Raw genomic sequence first — 26,169 nt, forward strand, 5'->3', positions numbered from 1 at the left:
CCGTGAGGCAGAAATGCTAACCACTGTGCCACCGTGCTGCCCCCACCTGCCTTCCTAAGCATTGAAGAGAGAGAGAGGCAGCTGAGAGAGACAGGGAGAGAGAGGCAGCAGAGGGAGAGAGAGGTACCAAAGAGAAGAGAGGAGCACCAAAGACTGAGACAGGAGGGAGAGAACAGAGAGACAGAGGGCAAGAGAGGCAGCAGAGGGAGAGAGGGGCACCAGAGAGAGGAGTGCCAGAGACTGAGAGAGGCAGGAGGGAGAGGAGAGAGAGAGTGGGAGAGACCCTAGTCAGTAACAAAAATAAGGAATGAAATTGAATTCAGACACATCTGCATGAACTGACACCACTTTATTCACAGATTAACAGAGTAATCACTGTACTTGAATCAATGTTATTCACTTTTGGAATTGAATGAATTAAGGGTCAGATTAACTATCACAATAACCCGTATCAGATAGGTCTGTTTAATACAGAACAGGGTTAAACCCAGTGTCCAATATTACAGGTCTCTGTGGCTGTTGGATGCCTGGTTTCACTGTACAGCTGACAAACCCACAGCTTCAGTTAACTTGTCTACCCAGGGTCTGTTTATAAACCCTCATCACAACATATTACCTGGTTAGCTATTGTATATATCATGGTCGGACAGCTCACTCAAAACTCAACCAGAAACTATGGTTCTTCTTTCTGCTGATTCCAGCTCCTACAAGGGGTCACAGCATCTCCAGCCCTCAGCTCTGTTACTGGGCTGTCATTGACATGAGCAATAGAGAGACAGAAGTTGCCTGAGGCTTAAATGGGAAGTTGAAACTTGTGACTCAAGACCAACTGTGTAAGATCTCTGAAAAGATCAGTAACTTCTAAAGATAAATTCTAAACAAGTGAACAAACCAAAGAATCATAAGACAAAAACTTCAAGTTTATGACTTTTACTGCAACATACAAACTAGAAGCAACAATGCCTAAACACTATTTTTATAGGGAACGTATCCCTTAAACTATAAATAGAATGTTGCCCTCTTACTTTTAACACAATCAAAAATCACACTCCATAGTTACATCGCTGAAGTTGTCACTCAATTCTCCTGGAACTAGTCCAATGTGATTCTTCGTTCCTGTGTTTACTTCCATTCTGTTCCTTCGCCTGACTGGCAATCCTTAACCCCAGAAGTATCTTTTGCAGTGATGGTTCTCCTGATGATATTCAGGTCCTGATAAATAATAATAATCTTTATTGTCACAAGTAGGCTTACATTAACACAGCAATGACATTACCGTGAAAAGCCCCTAGTCGCCACATCCTGGCGCCTGTTCGGGTACACTGAGGGAGAATTCAGAATGTCCAAATTACCTAACAGCACACATTTCGGGACTTGTGGGAGGAAACCGGAGCACCCGGAGGAACCCCACGCAGACACGAGGAGAACATGCAGACTCTGCACTGTGACCCAAGCTGGGATTCGAACCTGGCACCCTGGAGCTGTGAAGCAACAGTGCTAACCACCGTGCCACCATGCCGCCCAGCCTCGCATAACCAAGTGACTCTTCCAAATCCTGAAGTAAATCATCATCTAATATCCTGTAAAACAAATGGAAATTAAGAACAGACAATTCTAGTTCCTATGAAATATTCTTTCCTCTCTCATTCCTCAAAAGCTGTAAATCGCCATCCAACACACTCTCCCTCCATTCTCACTCTGCTGTAATATTCATCCTCCTAATTCTCTAAAGGTGCTGATTCAGGCTGACTGACAGATCCCTGCTCCCCGTCTTGGAGAGGCCTGAAAATCTCCATGCAGACTGCCAGACAGAAATATGTCTATATTACTGAACTCAAAATGTGTGCAACACACAGACTGGATTCACTTCCTTTCTCTTCAGTTGTTGCAAGTCACCAATGTCCCCCCAGAATGAGAAAATAAATGGAAAGATAAAGTAGACTTGGAGCGGCTGCTGCCTCTTTGTGCGGCCATCTTACGATAAGAGGCAGCAAATTCAAAACAGAGTTGAGGAGAAGCTGCTTCTTCAAAGGGCTGTGAATCTGTGGAATTCACTACCCCAGAGTGTGGTGGAGCTGGGACAGTGAACAAATTTAGGGAGGAGTTTGACTTTTAATCGGGTTGAAGGGTTATGGAGAACTGTCAGGACAGTGGAGTTAAGGCCAGGATGAGATCAGTGATGATCAAATGGCGGAGCAGACTCGATGGGCCAAATGGCCTAATTCTGCTCCTACTGATGAAAGGGGGAGACATTGATTTGCTCCCAGATGTTGCCCAGAGGAAGAAGTTTTCGTCTGACTCATTGTCCAACCTCCATATTGTGACATCACAAAGATGCTCGTCCTCTAAATCAGCCAATAGGAAATAAATCCGCTCCGCTGAGACGTCACTGCATTTGAGCGCAACCGCCCGGTGCGCGGATACGGAGCCCCTCCCCCGTCCATTTTTCCCCCTCCCCGACGCACCCTCGACACAAGGTTTCCAGGCAACCGGCTGACAGTTCCAACTATCGATGATTCCCTCTCCCCCGACCCGGGACTGCGCATGTCTCAGGAAGAGGGGACTTTGCGCATGTGCAGAGGGTGCTCACCTCCGCTGACACCGCTGAGTTGTGACCAATGGGAAGATTGGAGGACAGGAAGGACCCTGTTTCTCCGCCAATCAAAGCTCCTCCATTGTCTCAATGCGGAAGCTGGACATGGAGGTTTCTGCCCAGCAAAACTGTTGTTCCCCCAACCCTGAATGAGCTTGATATGCACACAGACTCCTGTCTCCAAAATCTGTGAGTAAAACACTTTCTTTTCTCCCCCTTTCCATTTCTTTTCTCATTCTCACCTTCAATTGGTCACTTGCAGCAACTGAAGGGAAAGGAAGTGAATCCAGGGAGGGTGCAGACTCTGGAAAGGTTGGCCCAGGTCTCTCTCTCTCTCTCTTAAAGACATTGACATCCTTTGCTCCCTCAGCTTGACACATTTATTTGTCTGGCTAAAAGGATCGTCTCTTTCCTCATGTTCATAATTAAAGGGCTGCTTTCCCATTCAGCTGCACTGTGTGTGATAAGGGATTCACTCAGTTGTCCACCCTGAAGCGACACCAGAGCGCTCACACCGGGGAGAGGCCATTCATCTGCACTGTGTGTGATAAGGGATTCACTCAGTTAACCAACCTGCAGACACACCAGCGACTTCACACTGGTGAGAGGCCATTCATCTGCACTGTGTGTGGGGATTTGCTCAATTATCCAGCCTGCTGAAACACAATGTCACTCACACCAAGAGCAGGCCCTTTAAATGCTCTGACTGCAGGAGGGGTTTCAACTCCTCACAGCTACTGATGTCCCACCAGTGCATTCACACGGAGGAGAGACCGTTCAGCTGCTCTCACTGCACAAAGAGGTTTAGATCCTCATCCAACCTGATGAAACACGAGCGCGGTCACACCGGGGAGAGCCCGTTCACCTCTCCGACTGGGAAAAGATTCACTCAGTCATCACTTGCTGAGCCACATTGTCACTCACACCAATGAGAGACCCTTTAAATGCTCCGACTGTGGGAGTGGGTTTAAAAGCTCACAGTTACTGATGTCCCATCAGCGCATTCACACTGAGGAGAAACTGTTCAACTGCTCTCACTGCACAAAGACGTTTAGAACATAACCACATTGCGGAGACACCAGCGAGTCCACACTGGGGAGAGTTGATACGCCTGCTCTGATTGTGGGGAGAGATTCCGTGGTTCATCTGCCCTGTTGACACACCAGTGAGTCCAGACTGGAAAGAAGCCATTCACCTGCTCTCACTGTGGGGAGGGATTCACTCAGTCATCCAACATGCTGAGACACCAAAGGCTTCACAAGTGATGACGGGTTAGATTTTGCTGTTATTCCTGCTGTTAATCACATCCAGGACTGAACCTGGAGTGGATGGAGGGGTTTGCCTCCTCGTCAACACCTCCTGGTGCTCGGATGTGGCGACTCTGGCGAATTATCGCTCGCCTGACCTGGAATACCCGACTGTGAAGTACCGTCCATACTACCTTCCACGGAGTTCACTTCTGCCATCATTACGGTGGTCTACATCCCACCCCAGGTGGAGGTGAAGAAGGCACTTGATGAATTGTACACCGCTATAAATAACAATGAAACAGAATACCTGGCGGCCTTGTTCATCGTGGCCGGGACTTTAACCAGGCCAACCTCAAGAGTGTACTGCAAAAATTCCACCAACGCATCTCCTCTTCAAAAGCTCACCGCTACTGATGTCCCACCAGCGCGTTCACACTGAGGAGAGACCGTTCAGCTGCTCTCACTGCACAAAGAGCTTTAGAACCTCATCCAACCTGATGAAACACGCGCGAGGTCACACCGGGGAGAGCCCGTTCACCTCTCCGACTGGGAAAAGATTCACTCAGTCATCACTTGCTGAGCCACAATGTCACTCACACCAATGAGAGACCCTTTAAATGCTCCGACTGTGGGAGTGGGTTTAAAAGCTCTCGGGTACTGATGATCCACCAGCGCATTCACACTGAGGAGAAACTGGACAGCGGCCCCACATCCCTGACCACTGCTACACAAACATCAAGGGCGCCTGATGATCCATCCCCGACCGCACTTCGGAAAATCGGACCACAAGACGGTGCTCCTTCTCCCGGCATACAAGCAGAAACTTAAGCGGAGAATCCGGTTAAGAAGGTCGTGCAGTGCTGGTCTGAGGCAACAGAAGAGCTCCTACGTGACTGCTTGGAGTCAGTGGACTGGCCCATATTCAAGAACTGAGCAGCCAACCTAAACGAGTATGCCAGCACCGTCACAGACTTCATCAGCAAGTGTGTAGAAGATTGTGTGTCAAAGAAGGTAGTACGTACATTACCCAACCAGAAACCGTGGTTTAATCGGGAGATTCACTCCCGACTGAAGGCCACGTCTGAGGTGTTCAAGGTAGGTAACCTTGACCTATACAAGAAATCTATATATGACCTCCGCAAAGCCATCAGGGACTCCAAGTGACGATACCAAACTAAGCTAGAGTCACAGACTAACGACCGGGACTGTCGTCGGTTGTGGCAGGGCTTAAACAACATAATGGGCTACAAAGCAAAGCCGAGTAGAATCTTCAGCAACAGTGCACCCCTTCCCGACAAACTCAATGCATTCGATGCTTGTTTCGAACAGAAAACCAACAAACTGTTGTCAACTGCCCCAGCAGCCTTGGACACACCCATACCCACCGTCACAGTCTCTGAAGTCAGAGTGGCCTTCTTGAAAGTGAACCCTGGGAAAGTGATGGGTCTTTTTAAAAAAATATATATTTTATTAAAGTTTTTCAATCACAATTTTTTCCCCTTACACATCAAACAAAAGAAAAATTAAAAGTACAAGTAACATGATAACTACAATCTAACAATGAGTAACTAACTAACATGGTAAACTAACCAAATAACATAAAATGAAACTCCCCCCCCTCCCAGAACCCAAACATCTTACCCCTCCCCCCCTCCCTCCCCCCCTCCCCCCTCCCTCCCTCCCCCCTCCCCTCCCTCCCCCCTCCCCCCTCCCCTCCCTCCCCCCTCCCTCCCCCTCCCCTCCCCTCCCTCCCCCTCCTCCCTCCCTCCCCCCCCTCCCTCTCCCTCCCCCTCCCTCCCCCCTCCCCCCCCCTCCCTCCCCCGGGTTGCTGTTGCTGGTCATCTATCTTCCCTCTAACGTTCCGCTAGGTAGTCGAGGAACGGTTGCCACCGTCTGGTGAACCCTTCAGCCGATCCTCTCAGCGCAAACTTAATCTGCCCCAGTTTTATGAACCCCGCCATATCGTTCATCCAGGCCTCCAGTCCGGGGGGTTTCGCTTCCTTCCACATGAGTAATATCCTACGTCGGGCTACTAGGGACGCAAAGGCCACAACATCGGCCTCTTTCGCCTCCTGCACTCCCGGCTCATCCGCAACTCCAAATAAAGCTAACCCCCAGCCTGGTTTGACCCGGACCTTCACCACCTTCGAGATCACTCCCGTCACTCCTCTCCAATACCCCTCCAGTGCCGGGCACAACCAAAACATATGTGTGTGGTTTGCCGGGCTTCCGCTGCACCTCCCACACTTGTCCTCCACTCCGAAGAACCTGCCCAACCTTGCTCCCGTTATGTGTGCTCTATGCAGCACCTTAAATTGGATCAGGCTAAGCCTGGCACACGAGGAAGAGGAATTTACCCTGCTTAGGGCATCAGCCCACAAACCCTCCTCAATCTCCTCCCCGAGCTCTTCTTCCCATTTTCCTTTCAGTTCGCCCACCATCTCCCGGTATATCTCTGACACCTTGCCCTCTCCGACCCACACCCCCGAAAGCACTCTATCCTGGATCCCCTGTGTCGGGAGCAACGGAAATTCCCTCACCTGTTGTCTTGTGAACGCCCTCACCTGCATATACCTAAAGAAATTTCCCCGGGGCAGATTATACTTTTCCTCCAGCGCTCCCAAGCTCGCAAACATCCCATCTATAAATAAATCTCCCAATCTCCTAATTCCCAACTGGTGCCAGCTCTGGAATCCTCCATCCAGCCTCCCTGGGGCAAACCTATGGTTGTTCCTAATTGGGAACCCCACCAAGGCACCCAGCACACCTCTCTGTCGCCTCCATTGCCCCCAGATACTTAATGTTGCCGCCACCACTGGGTTTGTGGTAAATTTTTTTGGTGAGAGCGGTAGTGGCGCCGTCACCAGCGCTTCTAGACTCGTCCCTTTACAGGACTTCATTTCTAGTCTTTTCCACGCCGCTCCCTCTCCCTCTATCATCCATTTACGAATCATCGCCACATTGGCGGCCCAGTAGTTGTCGCCCAAATTCAGCAGCGCCAGTCCCCCTCTGTCTCTACTACGTTGTAAGAACCCCCTCCTTACCCTCAGAACCTTCCCTGCCCACACGAAGCTCGTGATGCTCCTGTCTATTTTTTAAAAAAAGGCCTTAGTGATCAGTATAGGGAGACATTGGAACACAAATAGGAACCTCGGGAGGACCATCATCTTAATTGCCTGCACTCTGCCCGCCAGTGACAGCGGCTGCATGTCCCACCTCTTGAAGTCCTCTTCCATTTGTTCCACCAGTCGTGTCAGATTAAGTCTGTGTAAGGTTCCCCAGCTCCTGGCTATCTGAATCCTCAGGTATCAAAAGTTTCTTTCCACTCTCCTTAACGGTAGGCCATCTATCCCTCTACTCTGGTCCCCAGGGTGTATCACAAAAAGTTCACTCTTTCCCATGTTAAGCCTATATCCCGAGAAATCTCTGAACTCCCTCAATATCTGCATGACCTCTGTCATCCCCCCCACTGGGTCCGCTACATATAGCAGTAGGTCATCCGCGTAGAGTGACACTCGGTGTTCCTCTCCCCCTCTAATCACCCCTCTCCATTTTCTGGAGTCTCTCAGCGCCATGGCCAGTGGTTCAATTGCCAACGCGAACAGTAATGGAGATAGCGGGCATCCCTGTCTTGTTCCCCTGTATAGTCGAAAATACTCCGATCTTTGCCCACCCGTGACCACACTTGCCGTTGGGGCCCCATAGAGGAGTTTGACTCAGCTAATAAAACCCGTCCCCGAACCCGAACCTCCTCAGCACCTCCCATAGATACTCCCACTCCACCCTATCAAATGCCTTCTCTGCATCCATTGCCGCCACTATTTCTGCCTCCCCCTCTACTGGGGGTATCATTATCACCCCTAATAGCCGTCGCACGTTGACATTTAGTTGTCTCCCCTTTACGAATCCTGTCTGGTCTTCGTGCACCACCCCCGGGACACAATCCTCTATCCTCGTTGCCAGCACCTTTTACTAGCAATTTGGCGTCCACATTTAGCAGTGAGATAGGCCTATAGGACCCGCACTGCAGCGGATCTTTATCCCGCTTCAAAATTAGCGATATCGTCGCCTCCGACATTGTCGGGGGTAGAGTCCCCCCCTTCTCTGGCCTCGTTAAAAGTCCTTACCAACAGCGGGGCCAGCAAGTCCGCATATTTTCTATAAAATTCCACCGGGAACCCATCTGGTCCCGGGGCCTTCCCTGCCTGCATGTTCCCCAGCCCCTTGGTAACCTCGTCCACCCCAATTGGTGCCCCCAGGCCTTCCACCTCCTGCTCCTCCACCCTCGGGAACCTTAATTGGTCCAAAAACTGCCGCATCTCCTCTTTTCCCTCCGGGCGTTGGGACCTATAAAGTCTTTCGTAAAAGGTCTTAAACACCTCGTTTATCTTCCCTGCTTTCCGCACCGTAGCTCCCTTTTCATCTCTAATTCCCCCTATCTCCCTCGCCGATGTCCTCTTTCGCAGCTGATGGGCCAACAGGCGACTAGCCTTTTCCCCATATTCATATCTCATCCCCTGTGCCTTCCTCCACTGCGCCTCCGCCCTCCTAGTGGTCAGAAGGTCGAACTCCGTCTGGAGGAGTCGTCTCTCCCTGTATAGTCCTTCCTCCGGGGCCTCCGCGTATTCTATATCCACCCTTAAAATCTCCCCCAGTAATCTTTCCCTTTACTTGGCCTCTATTTTCCCTTTGTGGGCCCTGATGGAGATCAGCTCTCCTCTGACCACCGCCTTTAGTGCTTCCCATACTACTCCCACTCGGACCTCCCCGTCGTCATTGGCCTCCAGGTATCTCTCGATACATCCCCGCACCCTTCCACAGACTCCCTCATCCGCCAGCAATCCCACATCTAATCGCCAGAGTGCACACTACTCCCTCTCCTCTCCTAGTTCCAGGTCCACCGAATGTGGGGCATGATCTGAGACAGCTATGGCTGAATACTCAGTTTCTTCCACCCTCGAGATCAGCGACCTTCCCAAAACAAAGAAATCTATCCGGGAATACACCTTGTGAACATGGGAGAAGAAGGAGAACTCCTTGGCCTTCGGCCTAACAAATCGCCATGGATCCACTCCCCCCATTTGGTCCATAAACCCCTGAAGCACCTTGGCCGCTGCCGGCCTTCTTCCGGTCCTAGATCTAGATCTATCTAACCCTGGGTCCAACACGGTGTTGAAGTCTTCCCCCCATTATCAGGTTTCCTACCTCCAGGTCTGGGATACGTCCCAGCATCCGCTTCATGAATCCCGCATCATCCCAATTCGGGGCATATATGTTAACCAACACGACCTCCGTTCCCTCCAGTCTGCCACTCACCATCACATATCTGCCTCCGCTATCTGCTACAATGCTCCTAGCTTTGAATGATACCCGTTTCCCCACCAGTATAGCCACCCCTCTATTCTTTGCATCCAGCCCTGAGTGGAACACCTGTCCCACCCATCCTTTCCTTAACCTAACTTGGTCCGCCACCTTCAGGTGCGTCTCCTGAAGCATAGCCACGTCTGCCCTCAGTCCTTTCAAGTGCGCGAACGCTCGTGCCCTTTTAATCGGTCCATTTAGGCCTCTCACGTTCCACGTGATCAGCCGCACTGGGGGGCTACCTGCCCCCTTCCCGTGTCGACTAGCCATCACCCTCTCTAGGCCAGTCCCACGTCCCGGTTCCGCGCTCCCACCTGTTCCCCAGGTGGCGCATTCCAGCCCCGACCACCCTTTCTTTAACCAGTTCCTCTTTGATTTCTGCAGCAGCAACCCAGTTATCCTACCCCCCCCCACCCCGCTAGATCCCCATCTAGCGTGATTGCTCCCCCCATATTACTTCCGAAAGTCAGCTGACTTCAACTGACCCCGGCTTCTCCCGCTCACTCCTTGACCCCCCCGTGTGGGGAACTCCCATCAACAATGCGCCTATCTTCCTGCCATCACCTTTCTGGCGCGGGAACAAGGACAGTAAGCCCCGTATTCTCTATAGTTGTCCCGCCCCTTGTGGCGCAGCGCCCTCTACCGCCCCTCTCCCATTCCCCATCCCCCGCCTATGTCTCTTCTTTCCCCCCACCGGCGCCCACATTTCTTAGTGTCCCCCCCTTCCCAATTCACATCCCTATATACATTGACAGTGTCATTTCCCCTCTAACATCAGTCCCTCAGTTCCGATCCAGTTTCTCGTTTTTAATAAAGGTCCATGCTTCTTCCGCCGTTTCGAAGTAGTGATGTCTCTCCTGGTACGTGACCCATAGTCGCGCTGGCTGCAGCATCCCGAACTTCACCTTCTTGTGTAGCACCTCCTTGGCTCGATTAAAACTCGCCCTCCTTCTCGCCACCTCCGCACTCCAATCCTGGTACACCCGTACCACCGCATTCTCCCATCTACTACTTTGTACCTTTTTGGCCCATCTCAGAACCACTTCTCTACCATTGAAGCAATGAAATCGCACGATTGTCACCCTAGGTGGTTCTCCCGCCTTTGGTCTCCTCGCAGGGACCCGATGAGCCCCCTCCACTTCCAAGGGGCCCGAGGGGGCCTCAGCTCCCATCAGCGAGCTTAGCATCGTGCTCACGTAAGCCCCGCAGTCCGCTCCTTCCACTCCCTCGGGGATACCCAGGATCCGAAGGTTCTTTCTCCGTGCTCTATTTTCTAGGGCTTCAATTCTTTCAATGCACTTTTTGTGGAGCGCCTCGTGCGTCTGCATTTTGACCGCCAGGCCCAGGATCTCGTCTTTGTTATCCGTCACCTTCTGCTCCACCACGCGGAGCTCCGTCTCCTGGGTCTTTTGTGCCTCCTTAAGCCCCTCAATTGCCTGTAGCATTGGGGTCAGCACCTCCTTCTTAAGTAGCTCCACACACCGTCTTAAAAATTCGTCTTGGTCGGGCCCCATGTCGCCTAGGCTTTCTCCGCCGCCATCTTGCTCCTTTTTTCCTCCTGTCCCTATCCTCGAGGATTCTTCGCGATGTAGCCGCCGCCGACATTTTTCTCTTTCGTTGGGGGGGACTCCCTGTTATCTCACCCCACACCGGGTTCCGTCTTGAAAAAATTCCCCGCTGGGGCTCTTAAAAGAGCCCGAAGGTCCGTTTGAGCTGGAGCCGCCGAAACGTGCGGCTTAGCTGGGCATCGCCGCAACCGGAAGTCTCGAAAGTGATGGGTCTTGACGAGATCCCTGGTCGTACACCCAGATCCTGCACGGACCAACTGGCAGGTGTGTTCGCGGACATCCTCATCCTGTCCCTACTCCGTTCCGAGGTTCCCACCTGTTTCAAGACTACCATCCGGTGGCCTTGACATTGATCATTGTTAAGTGCTTCGAGATGCTGAATACATCAACTCCATACTCCCAGCATTCCTTGATCCACTGCAATTCGCATACCACCATAACCGGTCCGCAGCAGACACCATCTCCCTGGCCCTATACTCGCCCCTGGATCATCTTGACCACAAGGTCTCCTACGTCAGACTCCTATTCATTGACTACAGCTCCACCTTCTTTTTTTTTTTAAATACTTTATTGAAAATTTTTGGCCAACCATCACAGTACATTGTGTATCCTTTACACAGTAATATCACAATATAAATAACAATGGCCAGTTTTATAAACAAGAAATAAATAATATATAAACAAAAAAACAAAACAAAAACAAAACTAAATGGCAACTGCCTTGTCCCAAATAAATAGTCTCCAAAAATATGTTTTCACCGTCCAATATACAATTATCTATAACAACAACCTATACATATTATACTTATATATTAACATCCCTGAGAATCTCTCTGGTTCCTGCCCCCCCCCCCCCCCCCCCCCCGGGTTGCTGCTGCTGTCTTCTTCTTTTCCATTCCCTCTATCTTTCTGTGAGGTATTCGACGAACGGTTGCCACCGCCTGGTGAACCCTTGAGCCGACCCCCTTAGGACGAACTTAATCCGTTCCAGCTTTATAAACCCTGCCATGTCATTTATCCAGGTCTCCACACCCGGGGGAACAGCTCCACCTTCAACACCATAATCCCAGCCAAGGTCATATTGAAACTCCAAAATCCTGGGCTTTGCTCCTCCCTCTGCAACTGGATCCTCGACTTCCTAGTACATAGACCACAATCAGTAAGGATAAACAACAACAACTCCTTCATGATAGTCTTCAATACCGAGGCCCCACAAGGCTGCGTACTTAGCCCCCTACTACACTCATGATACACACACGACTGTGTGGCAAAATTTGGCTCCCGCTCCATCTACAAGTTTGCTGATGACACAACGTAATGGTTCGGATATCAAACAACGATGAGACAGAGTCCAGGAGGGAGATAGAGAACCTAGTGGCATGGTGTAATGACAACAATATCTCCCTCAATGTCAGCAAAACTAAGGAGCTGATCATTGACTTCCGGAAGCAAAATATTGTACACACCCCTGTCTGCATTAATGGGGCTGAGGTGGAGATGGTTAGCAGCTTCAAATTCCGAGGTGTGCACATCACCAGCATTCTGTCCTGGTCCACCCACATCGACGCTACGACCAAGAAACATATACTTCCACAGGAAACAAAGGAAATTCAGCATGTCCACACCGATTGCCACATGGGTGGCATGGTTAGCACAGTGGTTAGCATTGTTGCTTCACAGCGCCAGCGTCCCAGGTTTGATTCCCGCTTGGGTCATTGTCTGTGCAGAGTCTGCACGTTCTCCCCGTGTCTGTGTGGGTTTCCTCCGGGTGCTCCGGTTTCCTCCCACAAGTCCCGAAAGACATGCTTGTCAGGTGAATTGGACATTCTGAATTCTCCCTCCGTGAACCCGAACAAGCGCCAGAGTGTGGCGACTAGGGGATTTTCACAGTAACTTCATTACAGCGTTAATGTAAGCCTACTTGTGGTAATTATGAAGATTATTATCATTGACTTTTACCAATTTTTACAGGAGCACCATAGAAAACATCTTATCTGGCTGCATCACAGCTTGTGTTATGGGCCAGGGTTTAGAAAACTCCAAAGTATATCATGGAGTTCACCTGACCTACAATTGTTTATTGATTTTGGTTCTGATGAGCACAAGGGCTGCCTTTCAGGGGTTATTCAACAGAGGCCTTCACCACTTTTAATCAAAACAAGCTTTATTCTACAAATTTAGTTACCATTTTATAAACACACACAGTAAGCATTTTTATCAATTACAAGCATAAATACCCCACACAGCTACAGTAATCTATGTATAACCCTTAATAAATTCCCCCCTTTAACTGTTCCAATTTAATAACAAGATCCCATAAACCAGTACCTCCTTTTCAAAGGTGTGGCCCAGCACACAGCACTCAAGACCTGGTTTGGATGCTCTTGTTTCCTTTCCAAAACAACAGGTTTGAATTCCTTCCAGAAAGCAATTGTTTATTTTCAAGTTATCAAGCAGACTAGAAACAGCTTTTAAAATGAAGATAGAGAGACAGGCCAAAATACTCCTCTTTCTGAGTACAGCAGCCAAAAATGTGAAAGCGAAAGCAAAAAACTCAGAGCCACAAAACAGCCCCAAACCAAAGCAGAAGTAAAACCAACTCCCAGTGCCACAGCCCAGCTCCACCCAATGACATCACTGAAGCCATGTGATAAGACAAAAACATTTCTGAAAGGGACACTCCCATGACACTTGGTATGGCAACTGCTCAGCCCAAGACTGTAAGAAACTACAGAGAGTTGTGAACACAGCCCAGTCCCTCACACAAACCCGCCTCCCATCCATTGACTCTGTCTACACCTCCCGCTGCTTTGGGAAAGCGGGCAGCAAAATTAAAGACCCTTTCACCGAGGTTATTCTCTTTTCCAATCTCTTCCATTGGGCAGGTGATACAAAAGTCTGAGAACACGTAATAGATTCAAAACAGCTTCATTCCGCTGTTACCAGACTCCTGAATGACCCGTATACTTCACCCGATGTCTACGTATTTAAATTGTGTATTTATCATATGTCCCATGTTTTGTTATGTATAAAATGATCTGTCTGTATTGTACGCAGAACAATACGTTTCACTGTACCTCGGTGCACGTGAATAAATTTAATCAGATCAAACTTTGTTCATTCTGACACTTGGTGAAGTGGGAGAGTCGGAGGGTTTCTTTCTGCTGGACTGGCTGATCTCACAACTTTGCTTCCAGTGGGCTGATGCCCTTTGAGCCTGGGAGAGCACATTTCCACTGAAATGATCCACAAAGGCTGGAGTACATTTATTTTATCCTGGATAGTAAAGAGTGTTATTCCCCCCACTACAGGTGGATCTAAAAGAAACCAGATGGGTTTTTACAACTATCGACAATGCTTTCATGGTCATCGATGACTTTTAATTCCAGATTTTTAATTAATTTAAATTTCACCATCTGCCGAACCTGGATCCCTATTGCATTACCCTGGGTCTCTGGATTACTTGTCTGGCTATTGTTTTCCGAGATGTGTTTTGTGAGAGATGAAGTCACTATAGCCAATAAGTGAGATATTTTCGAGTTGTTTCCTTTACGTCCTGTACTTTCCCACTAACTTACAGACAAAACAGCTGCAACTGTACTGTGTATACGTGTGTTATTGTAACTACTCCTAGAGATGATTCGGTTCGCTGAAGCATTCCCTGCATGTTTGTAATAAAGATTCCCAAACTTTAACCAACTCTGGGCTCCGAGTGACATTTGTCCCACAACAACCTGGTGTCAGGAACAGGATCCACTGACGGCTCTGATTAAAGGAAAGTCCCTGTGGACAGCAGATACCGGGGTGAGTATTGTTTGTTTTATACCACCCGTGTTTAGTTCAGTCTGACTGACCACTGGGGACTCCTCAAAACCTCAGGGAGCTGTTTCTGGTCTGTTTCTTTGACATTCATTCAATGTAATTTCAATAACTGGAACATTTCAGGCAGGGAATTGTCGGTTTTATACCAAGGATATGTTTGGGGGCGATACTGAAGTCCCCGTGACCGAGAGGGGTTTGTAGCTGCCAAAATATGAGGGGATAAAGCCGTACTGGAGGTGAAACAGAAAGAGTTCGGCAGTTGGACAGAGTAAGGCGTGTGTTCAGAGGTCCCAGATAGGGGTCAGCCAGCATCATCACATCGATGGATCTGCACAGACAAGGTCCAACCGGATGGCACTTATAAGGCCCAAGGTGAGGTTAGTGGCGCAGGGATTTGAACAAGCTTTGCGAGATAAAGAGGTCAGAGTGGACTTGCCCACAGCGGGAAAGGTCATTTTGAAATTTCTTTGGCCCTTTTCGTTACATTTTCCCGGAACTTTCAGTCAAGAAACATAAAAGCTGCATTTGCGCTGGGGGATCACCTCCAGAGGGTCAGTGTTTCTGCAACCTCCTAAGGTGCCAGATGTACGGAAGACTTTGGAAGTTCAATAAGTTTGTCTATGTTTTGAACGATGTTTTGAACAATATTTTAGAGTGTATGGCACTTCTCAGTTAGATCAGTTTTGTTCAAGTCGGGTTGTCTCTACCTGAAGGCAGAAGCTGCCGTGCTTTATTGGTACCATGGCAGGAAACTCTTGGGCATCTTTATGATGCATGTTGATGACTGCCTATGTGGTGGTACTAGTGAGTTCCAAACCAATGTCACGGACAGGATCAGAACAACATTTAAGGTTGGAGTCAGGCTTCTGGGACCTTTAAATAAATTGGATTGGAAATCGGGCAGTGTGGGTCTGACGTGATTTTACATCAACAATCTCACGGAGACAGTATGAACCCTGTCACAGTCAATGGGGCCGGGGCCTCACAGAAAGATGAAGATGTTTCCAAAGCTGGGACTGAGCTGCTGCAAAGTTGAATTGACGAATGGGGCCCACAGGCAAGGCCGGATACAAGTTTTCGAGCTGAGTTCTGTAATGAAACGTCCACAGGTCGAGGATATTTAACGGGCGAACAAAACATTAAAAAATACAAGATAGAGAAATGTGCATTGAAATTTCCATCTTTGGGTGAGCCGCAAAATATAAAATGGATTTCTTTAGTGATGCCTCACTCGGATGAGCCTGGCTCAGTGTCTGTACACTGAGTGATGTTGAAGGATCTATTTCAGCAGAAGAACAAACATTTCTCATTCTAAATTCAAAGGTCGATGATATTCAGCTGCCATGAATCGAGTGACTCTGTCACATCTTGATGTGATGTTTGGTGTGAAATTTCTGTCTGTAACTCCTCCCCTTCTAATATCCTGTAAAAGTTTACAAAAGCCATCACTGTTAGTGCAGGATACCCAAATGAAATGTGAAATTCGATCCTATTGTAAGATCTGGGTTTGGCTCCAATCTCAATTGTAACACTCAAATTACACGTCAGACTGTGTTGTGAAACTTACCTGCAGTTCCTGACTAGTTACAGACGATTCCAGGTACAAGAATATTGTCACAGAATTTATTAAGTTAATTAATTGTAATAAGTACAAAATCACAATAATTAACAAAGGCAGTGGATCAGTCCGTTCACTCTGGATCACCAGCTCTCAGCTTCCAGGTGACTGTGGAGCTGTCTCTTGTTCTATTGGCTGAAGTCTATCCTCTTGCTTCATGTTGTGTTGGGCATGGAGCTCCAGAGAATTGTAGCTCATTAACCCTTTCTAGTACCTACCTCTACGCATGGCTGGTAATATCCTGTGATTCTGATTGGCCCAAGTAGCCCATGATCAGTCCCTGATTGGTTAAATGGGATACGATCAATGTCTGATTGGTCTCTGAAGGATATTGGTCACCTTGCTGATGTGTGATGTCACTTTCTCATTGTGGTGTCACTTCCTCATGATTAATATTCGTCAGGCTCATCGTCCTAACTGATACCATAGCACCACTGAATCCCTACAGTGCAGAAAGAGGCCATTTAGCCCCTCAAGTCTGCACCGGCCCTCTGAAAGAGCACCTTATCTCGGCCCACTCCCCCACCCTATCCCCATAACCCCACCTAACCTGCACACCGTTGGACTGTTGGAGGACACCGGAGCACCCAGAAGAAACCCACGCAGATACAGGGACAACGTGCAAACTCCACACAGACATTGACGCAAGGCCAGAATTGAACCCAGGTCCCTGGCGCTGTGACGAGGTTGTGCTCGCCATTTGCCACCGTGCTGAGATGATACATCTTCAGGTGTCATGTGTAACTTAGTGATTGCCAATGACTGAAGCAAGTTACTTAAATACAAATAACTGAAAGTGCACAAGATACACAAATTTAAACTAATACAGCAATTCCTACTGAACACAGAAAATAAATTTGTAACGGTGATCGGTGTGCTAAAGTTCGAGTAGCAAGATACACGTTACAAAATATCATTTTCTGTTCATAAATTACATGTTCACAAGAAATAAAAGTCCCAGAAACGACATAACTACAACACCATTACAAAAACTGATAAAACAACAATAATGGAGAAAATCTGTTGTACAATTTGAAGGAAAGTGACTATTTTGCAATAAGTTAAAAAGCAAATACAATTTAAGACAGCATTTCTCTAGCATCGACACGTAGTAATAATAATAATCGCTTATTGTCACAAGTAGGCTTCAATGAAGTTACTGTGAAAAGCCCCTAGTCGCCACATTCCGGCGCCTGTTCGGGGAGCCGGTACGGGAATTGAACCCGCGCTGCTGGTCTTGTTCTGCATTACAAGCAAGCTGTTTAGTCAAATCCTGCAATAACAGAGATTCTCATTCATCATTAGTCTTGTGGTAAAACCATAAAATTAAACCTACTTTGGCCGAAGACAATATGGCACAAGTCACTTGTCAAGGACGAGTGCACCTGAATACAGAGACTCAGAGTGAGATACCGTATTGAGTGAATTGATTCATACACTTTGATTCTGTGATAACTGAACATAACTAAAACCGAACTATTAAAATGAATAAACATTGACTGACATAATAATCTTTATTGTCACAAGTAGGCTTGCATTAACACTGCAATGAAGTTACTGTGAAAAGCCCCTAGTCGCCATATTCCACCGCCTGTTCAGGTACACAGAGGGAGAATTCAGAATGTCCAAATTACCTAACAGCAGGTCTTTCAGGACTTGTGGGAGGAAACCGGAGCACCCGGACGAAACCCACGCAGATACGGGGAAAATGTGCAGTATTATGATCACTGTTACATAGATGCTCCATCACCACGTATTTATTGATTAAGCCTGTCTCACTGCACACGGAGGTCTCGGATAGACTGCTCCCTGGTTGGCTCCAGAAGGAACTGCTCCAAGAAATTCTCCCCCAAAATCTTTATTAACCGATGTTCCAGGCTATCTCTGCCTATCTGACTCTCCCAATCTATATTCGATTAAAGTCACCCATGATTATTGTGGTACATTAATTACAAGCCTTATTTAATACTTCCTGTACACTCTACCTACAATGTAACTACTGTTAGGAGGCCCATTAACTACTCACATGAGACCTTGTAACTTATTATTTCTTATCTCGAGCAAAGCTGATTCCACACCCTGAACTGTCAGGCGAAGTTGATCTCTCAGTACTGAACTAATGTAGTCCTTTATGAACAGGAGCAATCCCATCATCTTTTCCGAGCTTCATGCATTCCAATATGTCAAATACCCTTCAACATTTAGATTCCAGCCTTGGTCACCTTTCAAACAAGTCTCTGTAATGTCTATCAGGACACACATTTATCTCTATCCGTGCTGACAATTCTTTTTTTATAATTTAGAGTACCCAATTCATTTTTTCCAATTAAGGGGCAATTTAGCGTGGCCAATCCACCTACCCTGCACATCTTTGGGTTGTGAGGGTGCAACCCACGCAAACATGGGGAGAATGTGCAAACTCCACATGACAGTGACCCAGAGCCAGGATCAAACCTGGGACCTCGGCGTCGTGAGGCAGCTCTGCTAACCACTGCGCCACCGTGCTGCCCCATCTGCGCTGACAATTCATCCAATCTCTGTCAAATGCTGCGTGCATTTTCAAGGGTTCAATAATCCAATAGGGATTTCAAGTGAAACCTCTTCATCCAGCGAGTTGTGAGAATGTGGATCTCGCTACCACAGTGAGTGGTTGAGGTGAACAGCATGAATGCTGCATGAACAGCTGTATCTTGAGAGGGAGAAAGGAATAGAAGGATATGCTGCTGGGGGGAGATGAAGAGGGCTGGGTGGAGGCTCACGTGGAGCATAAATACTGACAGAGACCAATTGAGCTGACTGGCCTGGCCCTGTGCTGTAGACTCAATGGAACAGAGACAAATGTATTTATTTTAGATCCACCTGATAAAACTTTTTTCTTGGGATGGAGGCATTTGTTACCCATTCATAATTGCCCTTGAACTGAGTGGCTTGCTCGGTCATTACAGTGGGGGACAGTTAAGAGTCAACCACATCTGTGTGTCTCTGGAGTCACATGTGGGCCAGACCGTGTAAGGATGGCAGATTTCCTTCACTAAAGGACATTAGTAAACAGATGGGTTTTTACAACAATCAACAATGATTTCATGGTCATCATTAGACTTTTAATTCCAAATTTTTATTGAATTCAAATTTCACCATCTGTCCTGGTGGGATTCGAACCCCAGAATAATACCTGGGTCTTTGGATTACTAGTCCAGCGGCAATACCACTAGGCCACTGGCTCCCCCATACAATGCAGGATAAAATAAATGCAAAGTCATGAGACTGTCCAGAATGTACCTGTTGTATAGAACCTTGGTCAGACCGCAGCTGGAGGACTGTGTGCAGTTTTACTGCCCTTGTCGCCAGAGGGAAAGGGCAACAAAGGTTCACCAGACTTGTTCCGGGGATGGCAGGACTGCCCTTTGAGGAGAGATTGGGGAAATCTGACCTGTGTTCTCTAGAGTTTCAAATAATGAGAAGTGACCTCAATGAAACCTACAAAATCCATAAAGGAATAGACAGGTTGGGTACAGGTGAGGTGTTTCCCCTGGTTGGAGAGTCTGGAACGAGGGGACACAATTTCAAAATAAGGGGGAAGCCACTTAGGACGGGTCTTGGAGGAGACATTTCTTTACTCAGAGGGTTGTGAATCTTTGGAATTCTCTATCCCAGAGGGCTGTGGGAGCTCAGTCACTGAGTGTGTTTAAAGCAGAGACTGACAGATATCTAAATACCAATAACACAAAGGGATATGGGGATAGTGTGGGGGGAAAGGCATTGAAGTGGTTGATCGGCCACGATCGTATTGAATGGTGGAGCAGGCTCGACGGGCTGAATGGCCAAGTCCTGCTCCAATGTTGCAAAGGTAGGTAGGTAAGTAAATTGTGAAGGGGACACAAGGAGATTACGAAGGGATATAGATAGGTTACGTGCGTGGGAGAAGATCTGGGAAATGGAGAACAACGTGGGAAAATGTAAAATTTTCAATGTTGGCAGAAAGAATAAAAAAGCATTTTATCGAAATGGTGAGAGATTGCAGAGCTTTGAGATTCAGAGGGATCTGGGTGTCTAAGAGCATGAATCATAAAAGGTGAGTATACAGGTACAGCAAGTAATTAGGAAAGCTAATAGAATGTTATTGTTTATTGTGGGGGAATTGAATACAAAAGTAGGTTATGCTTTTGTTAGCATGAATGAATCCAAAAGAATCCCTCGACATTCAGGTCTGCTTCAAACATCAAACAGTTTATTGTTGTAACACCGGCGGGGAGTAAGTCTCTGGGCAAAGGCAGATACCTCTCCACTAAACAAAGGGAATCATCATTTTTTATACAATTTCAAATAGTTAGTCAGCCCAACTCAGCCGGACACGATCCAATCACAATAATTATAGACTGCACACATTGACTGGTAGATCCAATGAAAGTGGTTACTGGGCAGCAGGGAACTGCGTGATCAGCTCATGGACAGCTAGGGGGTTACTCATGAACTCATGATGCCTTCCAGACCACCTCATCGACCGTCCTTGGGTCTTGAGTATACATAACTCCCTTATCTTAACCCTGTTCCTGGCTGGTACCATTGTCAGAATTCCGGAAGAGCATCCCCCTTTGTGAGAGAGAGAGAGCTGACTGGTGGTGATTTAATCTGAGGGTCACCACACCTCAGACGAGGGGCAATGTTGAGGAGGCAGGGCCTTCATGGATGACCTCAGCCGGTACGGAGTAGAACCCACGCTGTTGGTGTCGCTCAGTATCACAAACCAGCCTTCCAGCCAACTGAGCTAACCAATCCCCTGAAATATTAGTTATTGCCTGTCTCCCATCACACCATTTAATGTTGTTTCTCAGTCCATGTCAGACAACCTGCCCCCATACCTTGATCATTGTCTTCTGCGAGAAACACAGAGATAAATTAAACAAAAGAACCATGTACCCTCCATGGCCCATCTCCATGGCAAGGTGGCATGCTTTAGGGGGATCCAAACAGAAATGGGAAGGAAACAGCTCCAATTTCCAAACCAACTTTCAATCTGTGATCCTTGTGAAATGCGAAACCAGGTATTCGCAACAAGGCTCAAAGAGCAACAGCCCACTGGAGTCAAAGTCGTGAGACCGGCCAGTCCAGCAGAGGAAACTCTCCAACCATCCCCATTGACCAACTGTCAGAATGAACAAAATGTAGTCCAATCACTTGTGACCTTGTTTGTGTCTCAGCAGCTGCGATGAATCACTGAATCCCTTCCCACATTCAGAGCAGGTGAACAAACTCTCCCCAGTGTGAACTCGCTGATGTGCCTGCAGATGGGATAACTGAGTGAATCCCTTCCCACATGGAGAGCAGGTGAATGGCCTCTCCCCAGTGTGAACTCGCTGGTGTCTCTGTATGTTGGATAACCGAGTGAATCCCTTCCCACACTGAGAGCAGGTGAATGGTTTCTCCCCAGTGTGAACGCGACGGTGTGCCGCAGGTTGGATAACAAAGTGAATCTATTCCCACACTGAGAACAGGTGAATGGTCTCTCCCCAGTGTGAACTTGCTGGTGTGTCTGCAGGCTGGACATATGAGTGAATGTCTTCCTACACTGAGAGCAGGTGAATGGCTTCTCCCCAGTGTGAACGCGCTGGTGTGTCTGCAGGTGGGATAACCGAGTGAATCTCTTCCCACACTGGGAGCAGGTGAACGGCCTCTCCCCAGTGTGAACTCGCTGGTGTGTCTGCAGGTTGTCTAACCGAGTGAATCCCTTCCCACACTGAGAGCAGGTGAATGATCTCTCCCCAGTGTGAACTCGCTGGTGTATCTGCAGGCTGATCAACTGAGTGAATCCCTTCCCACACGGAGAGCAGGTAAACGACTTCTCCCCAGTGTGAACTCGCTGGTGTATCTGCAGGTTGGATGAGGAAATGAATCCATTCCCACACTGAGAGCAGGTAAACGGCCTCTCCCCAGTGTGAACTTGCTGGTGTATCTGCAGGTTGGATGAGGAAATGAATCCCTTCCCACACTGAGAGCAGGTGAACGGCCACTCGCCGGTATGAACTCGCTCGTGTATCTGCAGGCTGATCAACTGAATGAATCCCTCCCCACACTGAGAGCAGGTGAATGGCCTCTCTCCAGTGTGAACTCGCTGGTGTGTCCGCAGACTGGATAACTGACTGAATCCTTTATCACACTGAGCGCAGGTGAACGGCTTCTCCCCGGTGTGAACTCGCTGGTGTGTCTGCAGGTCAGAATACTGAGTGAATCCCTTCTCACACTGAGAGCAGGTGAATGGCCTCTCCCCAGTGTGAATGCGTCGATGAATCTCCAGCGCAGATGGGACTCTGAATCCCTTCCCACAGTCCCCACATTTCCATCGTTTCTCCATATTTTGGGTCTCCTCGTGTCTCTCCAGACAATCAGTTGACGCCTTGTTCACACACAGAACACGTGTACGGTCTCTCCCCGCTGTGAATGGTGTGATGTTTTTTCAGGCTGTGTATCTGGTTAAAGCTCTTTCCACAGTCAGTGCTCTGGAACACTCTCAGTCGGGTGTGTGTGTCTTGGTGCTTTTCCAGTCATATTGATGTTTAAAATCTTCTCAAGTTGACAGACGAGGCAAACATTTCTCCTTCTAGATTCAAAGTCTGATGATGTTCAGGCCCTGATGAATCGAGTGACTCAGTCTGATCGAGACGTTTAGTTTGAGATATCTGTCTGTAATTCCTACTTTTCTAATATCCTGTAAAAACAATTTACAAAAGACATCAGTGTCAGTACAGGACAGAAATTCAGAATGGACGGGGACTTTGGTTGCGACATGTCGGGAGCGGCCGCATATGAGGCAGCTCTCATCAGGGGACTTTGTTTTCCATCTTTTTCACTCTGCATTTGAGGGGGTTTGGGGATATTTCAAATTCGTCAATGGGATAAAGCTCCCATACTGTGGCAATGTCCAAGAACCAAGTTTGAAGAAGCCAGCGGGCAAAGAATCAAATCTGTTTCAGATTCTTTTCCAGGCTCATTGGAAACAAAATGGCGGCACCCCCTGCCGAAGCGAAAGTTATAGTGTCTTCAGTTGAGATGCTCATGGGCATCTTGGCAACAGCCGACTATCACCGAGGATCTCCCTATATCAATCGAGGAGCCCCCAGCTCCTATTCGATTGATATTGGCAAAAATGGACGAAACGGTAAAGGGTTGCAGGGCACGGGGCAGCTCTTTCGATGAAGTGTGGAGTGAGACTGTACAGGGTCAACACAACCTCCTTGTGTGTTAGGTGGAGCTTGACTCAGTTCAAGGTGGTGCACAGGGCACATCTGACTAGGACTAGGTTGTGTGGTTATGTTCTCGGGGATGACAGACAGGTGAGCTTGGTGTTCTCGGGTCCGGCGAATCATAAAAGGTACCATCTTTTTAACCAGACAAATAAATGTCAAGCTGAGGGAGCAAAGGATGTCAATGTTTTTAAGAGAGAGAGAGACCTGGGCCAAGCTTTGCAGAGTCTGCACCCTCCCTGGATTCACTTCATTTCCCTTCAGTTGCTGCAAGTGACCAATTAAAATCAGAATGAGAAAATAAATGGAAAGGGGGAGAAAATAAAGTATTTTACTCACAGATGTTGGAGACAGGAGGAAGTATCAGTCTGGGTAAAGCTCAATATTCATTCACACAAAGCCCGCGCTCAGAATGGCAGGAGAGCCAAAGTCCTTCCGGTGGCCCACTCTTTCCATTGGTCAGCATTTCAGCGGGAAGTCAGTGGGTGGGCTCTTCTCTGCACATGCGCATTACTGGTTGACGCATGCGGCATTGTCGGTGTTTGGAGCATGCGCATTCGGATTAATGGGCCTGTTCGTTTTGGAGAGCCCGAGCGAAGTGGGTGGGAGGATTTGGAAATACTCTGTGGAGCCACAAAACCCTGATGAATAGTTGTCAGCTCCCTGATTCTGGTTCGGGAAATTGTTTCCCAGGTCCAGGCTCAAGTTAATGCCCAAATTAATTGATGGGGAGGGGAGAACAATAATGTTAGACCCCGCACCTCATTCACTCTGACTGGCTGAAGGACCGAGCGGCTGTCTCCGTCCTCCAGCCCCGCCCCTCATTCTTTCTTCATTGGCTGGAGGACCGAGCGGCTCTCTGAGTCCTCCAGCCCCGCACCTCATTAACTCTGACTGGCTGGAGGGCCAAGCGGCAGTCTCAGTCCTCCAGGCCCGCCCCTCATTGTCTCTGATTGGCTGGAGGACCAGTCGGCTCTCAGTCATCCAGCCCCGCCTCTCATTCACTCTGATTGGCTGGAGGACCAGTCGGCTCTCAGTCCTCCAGCTCCGATCCGTTACCTGGAGACTGGGCAGCGCATTCCCAACGTAAGGTATTCAAATTCCGGCTCCAAAATCACACCCTGGCGAGTAGGCCGTGAATCCCCAAGGAAAGGTTTTTTCATTGAGCTCCGAAAATCCGGACCTCTCAGTCCACTCCCTGGAAACTAGGCCGTGAATCCCCGAGGAAAGGTCTTTATACTGACTGCTCCGAGACTCTGCCCCTCCAAGTCCGCTCCCTGAAGACAGGGAGAAAGAGGCGTTAGAGACTCGGTATTGGGGAATGAGAGAGGAAAGAATGTTCTCCAGGAACTAGAATTGTCTGTTCTGAATTTCTATCCTGTGCTGACAGTGATGTCTTTTGTAAACTCCTTTTACAGGATATGAGAAGAGGAGGAATTACAGACAGAAATCTCAAACGTAACATCTCGATCTGACAGAGTCACCAGATTCCCTGGGATCTGACTATCATCAGCCTTTGAATCTAGAAGGGAAGAAGAACTGTTTGCCTAATCTGACAGCCTCAAAAGGATTTTAAAAACATCATTGTGACTGGAAAAGCACTGAGACCCCCTGCACCCCCCCCCCCCCCCCCCCCCATGAATCAACATTGTGCCATTCACAGCGGGGAGTGACACGTGTGAACGAGACTTCCAACTAATTTTCTGACCTGGAGAGACACAAGGAGACACAAAACATGGAGAAACCGTGGATATGTGGGGACTGTGGGAAGGGATTCAATGCACCATCTCAACTTGAGATTCATCGACGCATTCACACCGGGGAGAGGCCGTTCACCTGTGCTCAGTGTCGGGAGGGATTCACTGTGTTATCCCGCCTACAGACACACCAGCGAGTTCACACTGGGGAGAGGCCGTTCAACTGCTCAGGGTGGGAAGGGATTCACTCAGTTATCCCATCGACAGACACACCAGCGAGTTCACACTGGGCATAAGCCATTCAACTGTTCAGTGTGGGAAGTGATTCACTCAGTTATCTCACCTGCGGAGACATCAGCACATCAGCAAGTTCACACTGGGGAGAGGCTGTTCACCAGCTCTCAGTGTGGAAATAAATTCTCTGAGTTATCCAGCCTGCAGACACACCAGTGAGTTCACACTGGGGAGAGGCCTGAGAAAGATGGAAAACAAAGTCCCCGGATGAGAGCTGCCTCATATGCGGCTGCTCTCGACATGTCGCAACCGAACTCCCCGTCTGTTCTTAATTTCTGCTGTACTGACACTGATGTCTTTTGTAAATTGTTTTTACAAGATATTAGAAAAGGAGGAATTACAGACTGATATCTCAAACTAAACGTCTCGATCAGACTGGGTCACTCGATTCATCAGGGCCTGAACGTCATCGGACTTTGAATCTAGAAGGAGAAATGTTTGCCTCGTCTGTCAGCTTGAGAAGATTTTGAACATCAGTATGACTGGAAAAGCACCAAGACACACACACCCGACTGAGAGTGTTCCAGAGCACTGACTGTGGAAAGAGCTTTAACCAGTTACACAGCCTGAAAAAAACATCACACCATTCACAGTGGGGCGAGACCGTACACGTGTTCTGTGTGTGAACAAGGCGTCAACTGATTGTCCGCCCTGAAGAGACACGAGGAGACCCAAAATATGGAGAAACGATGGAAATGTGGGGACTGTGGGAAGGGATTCAGAGTCCC

At 48.3% G+C, this 26,169-nt stretch overlaps 1 protein-coding gene and 1 long non-coding RNA gene across 2 annotated transcripts; both read right to left on the bottom strand.

The window, feature by feature from the left end:
- Positions 1–330: 330 nt before the first annotated feature.
- Positions 331–24,380, bottom strand: LOC140422462 (uncharacterized). The gene is made up of 2 exons (XR_011947478.1): positions 24,212–24,380; positions 331–1,212 (listed from the first exon to the last, which is right to left on the bottom strand). It is a non-coding gene; the product is annotated as an uncharacterized lncRNA (long non-coding RNA).
- LOC140422427 (uncharacterized) lies at positions 20,419–24,217 on the bottom strand. Its single transcript, XM_072507442.1, has 2 exons — positions 23,790–24,217; positions 20,419–22,915 (listed from the first exon to the last, which is right to left on the bottom strand). Exon 2 carries the CDS (start codon positions 22,559–22,561, stop codon positions 21,407–21,409), a length of 1,155 nt encoding a protein of 384 aa, XP_072363543.1. The 5' UTR covers positions 22,562–22,915; positions 23,790–24,217; the 3' UTR covers positions 20,419–21,406.
- Positions 24,381–26,169: the final 1,789 nt, after the last annotated feature.

The sequence above is a fragment of the Scyliorhinus torazame genome, chromosome 5 (assembly GCF_047496885.1).
Source record: "Scyliorhinus torazame isolate Kashiwa2021f chromosome 5, sScyTor2.1, whole genome shotgun sequence".
In the NCBI taxonomy this organism is placed as follows: domain Eukaryota; kingdom Metazoa; phylum Chordata; class Chondrichthyes; order Carcharhiniformes; family Scyliorhinidae; genus Scyliorhinus; species Scyliorhinus torazame.

What these genes read in the sequence shown, in the direction of transcription:
- LOC140422427 (XM_072507442.1), bottom strand. Translation starts at nt 22,561, where the DNA reads ATGGAGAAACGATGGAAATGTGGGGACTGTGGGAAGGGATTCAGAGTC.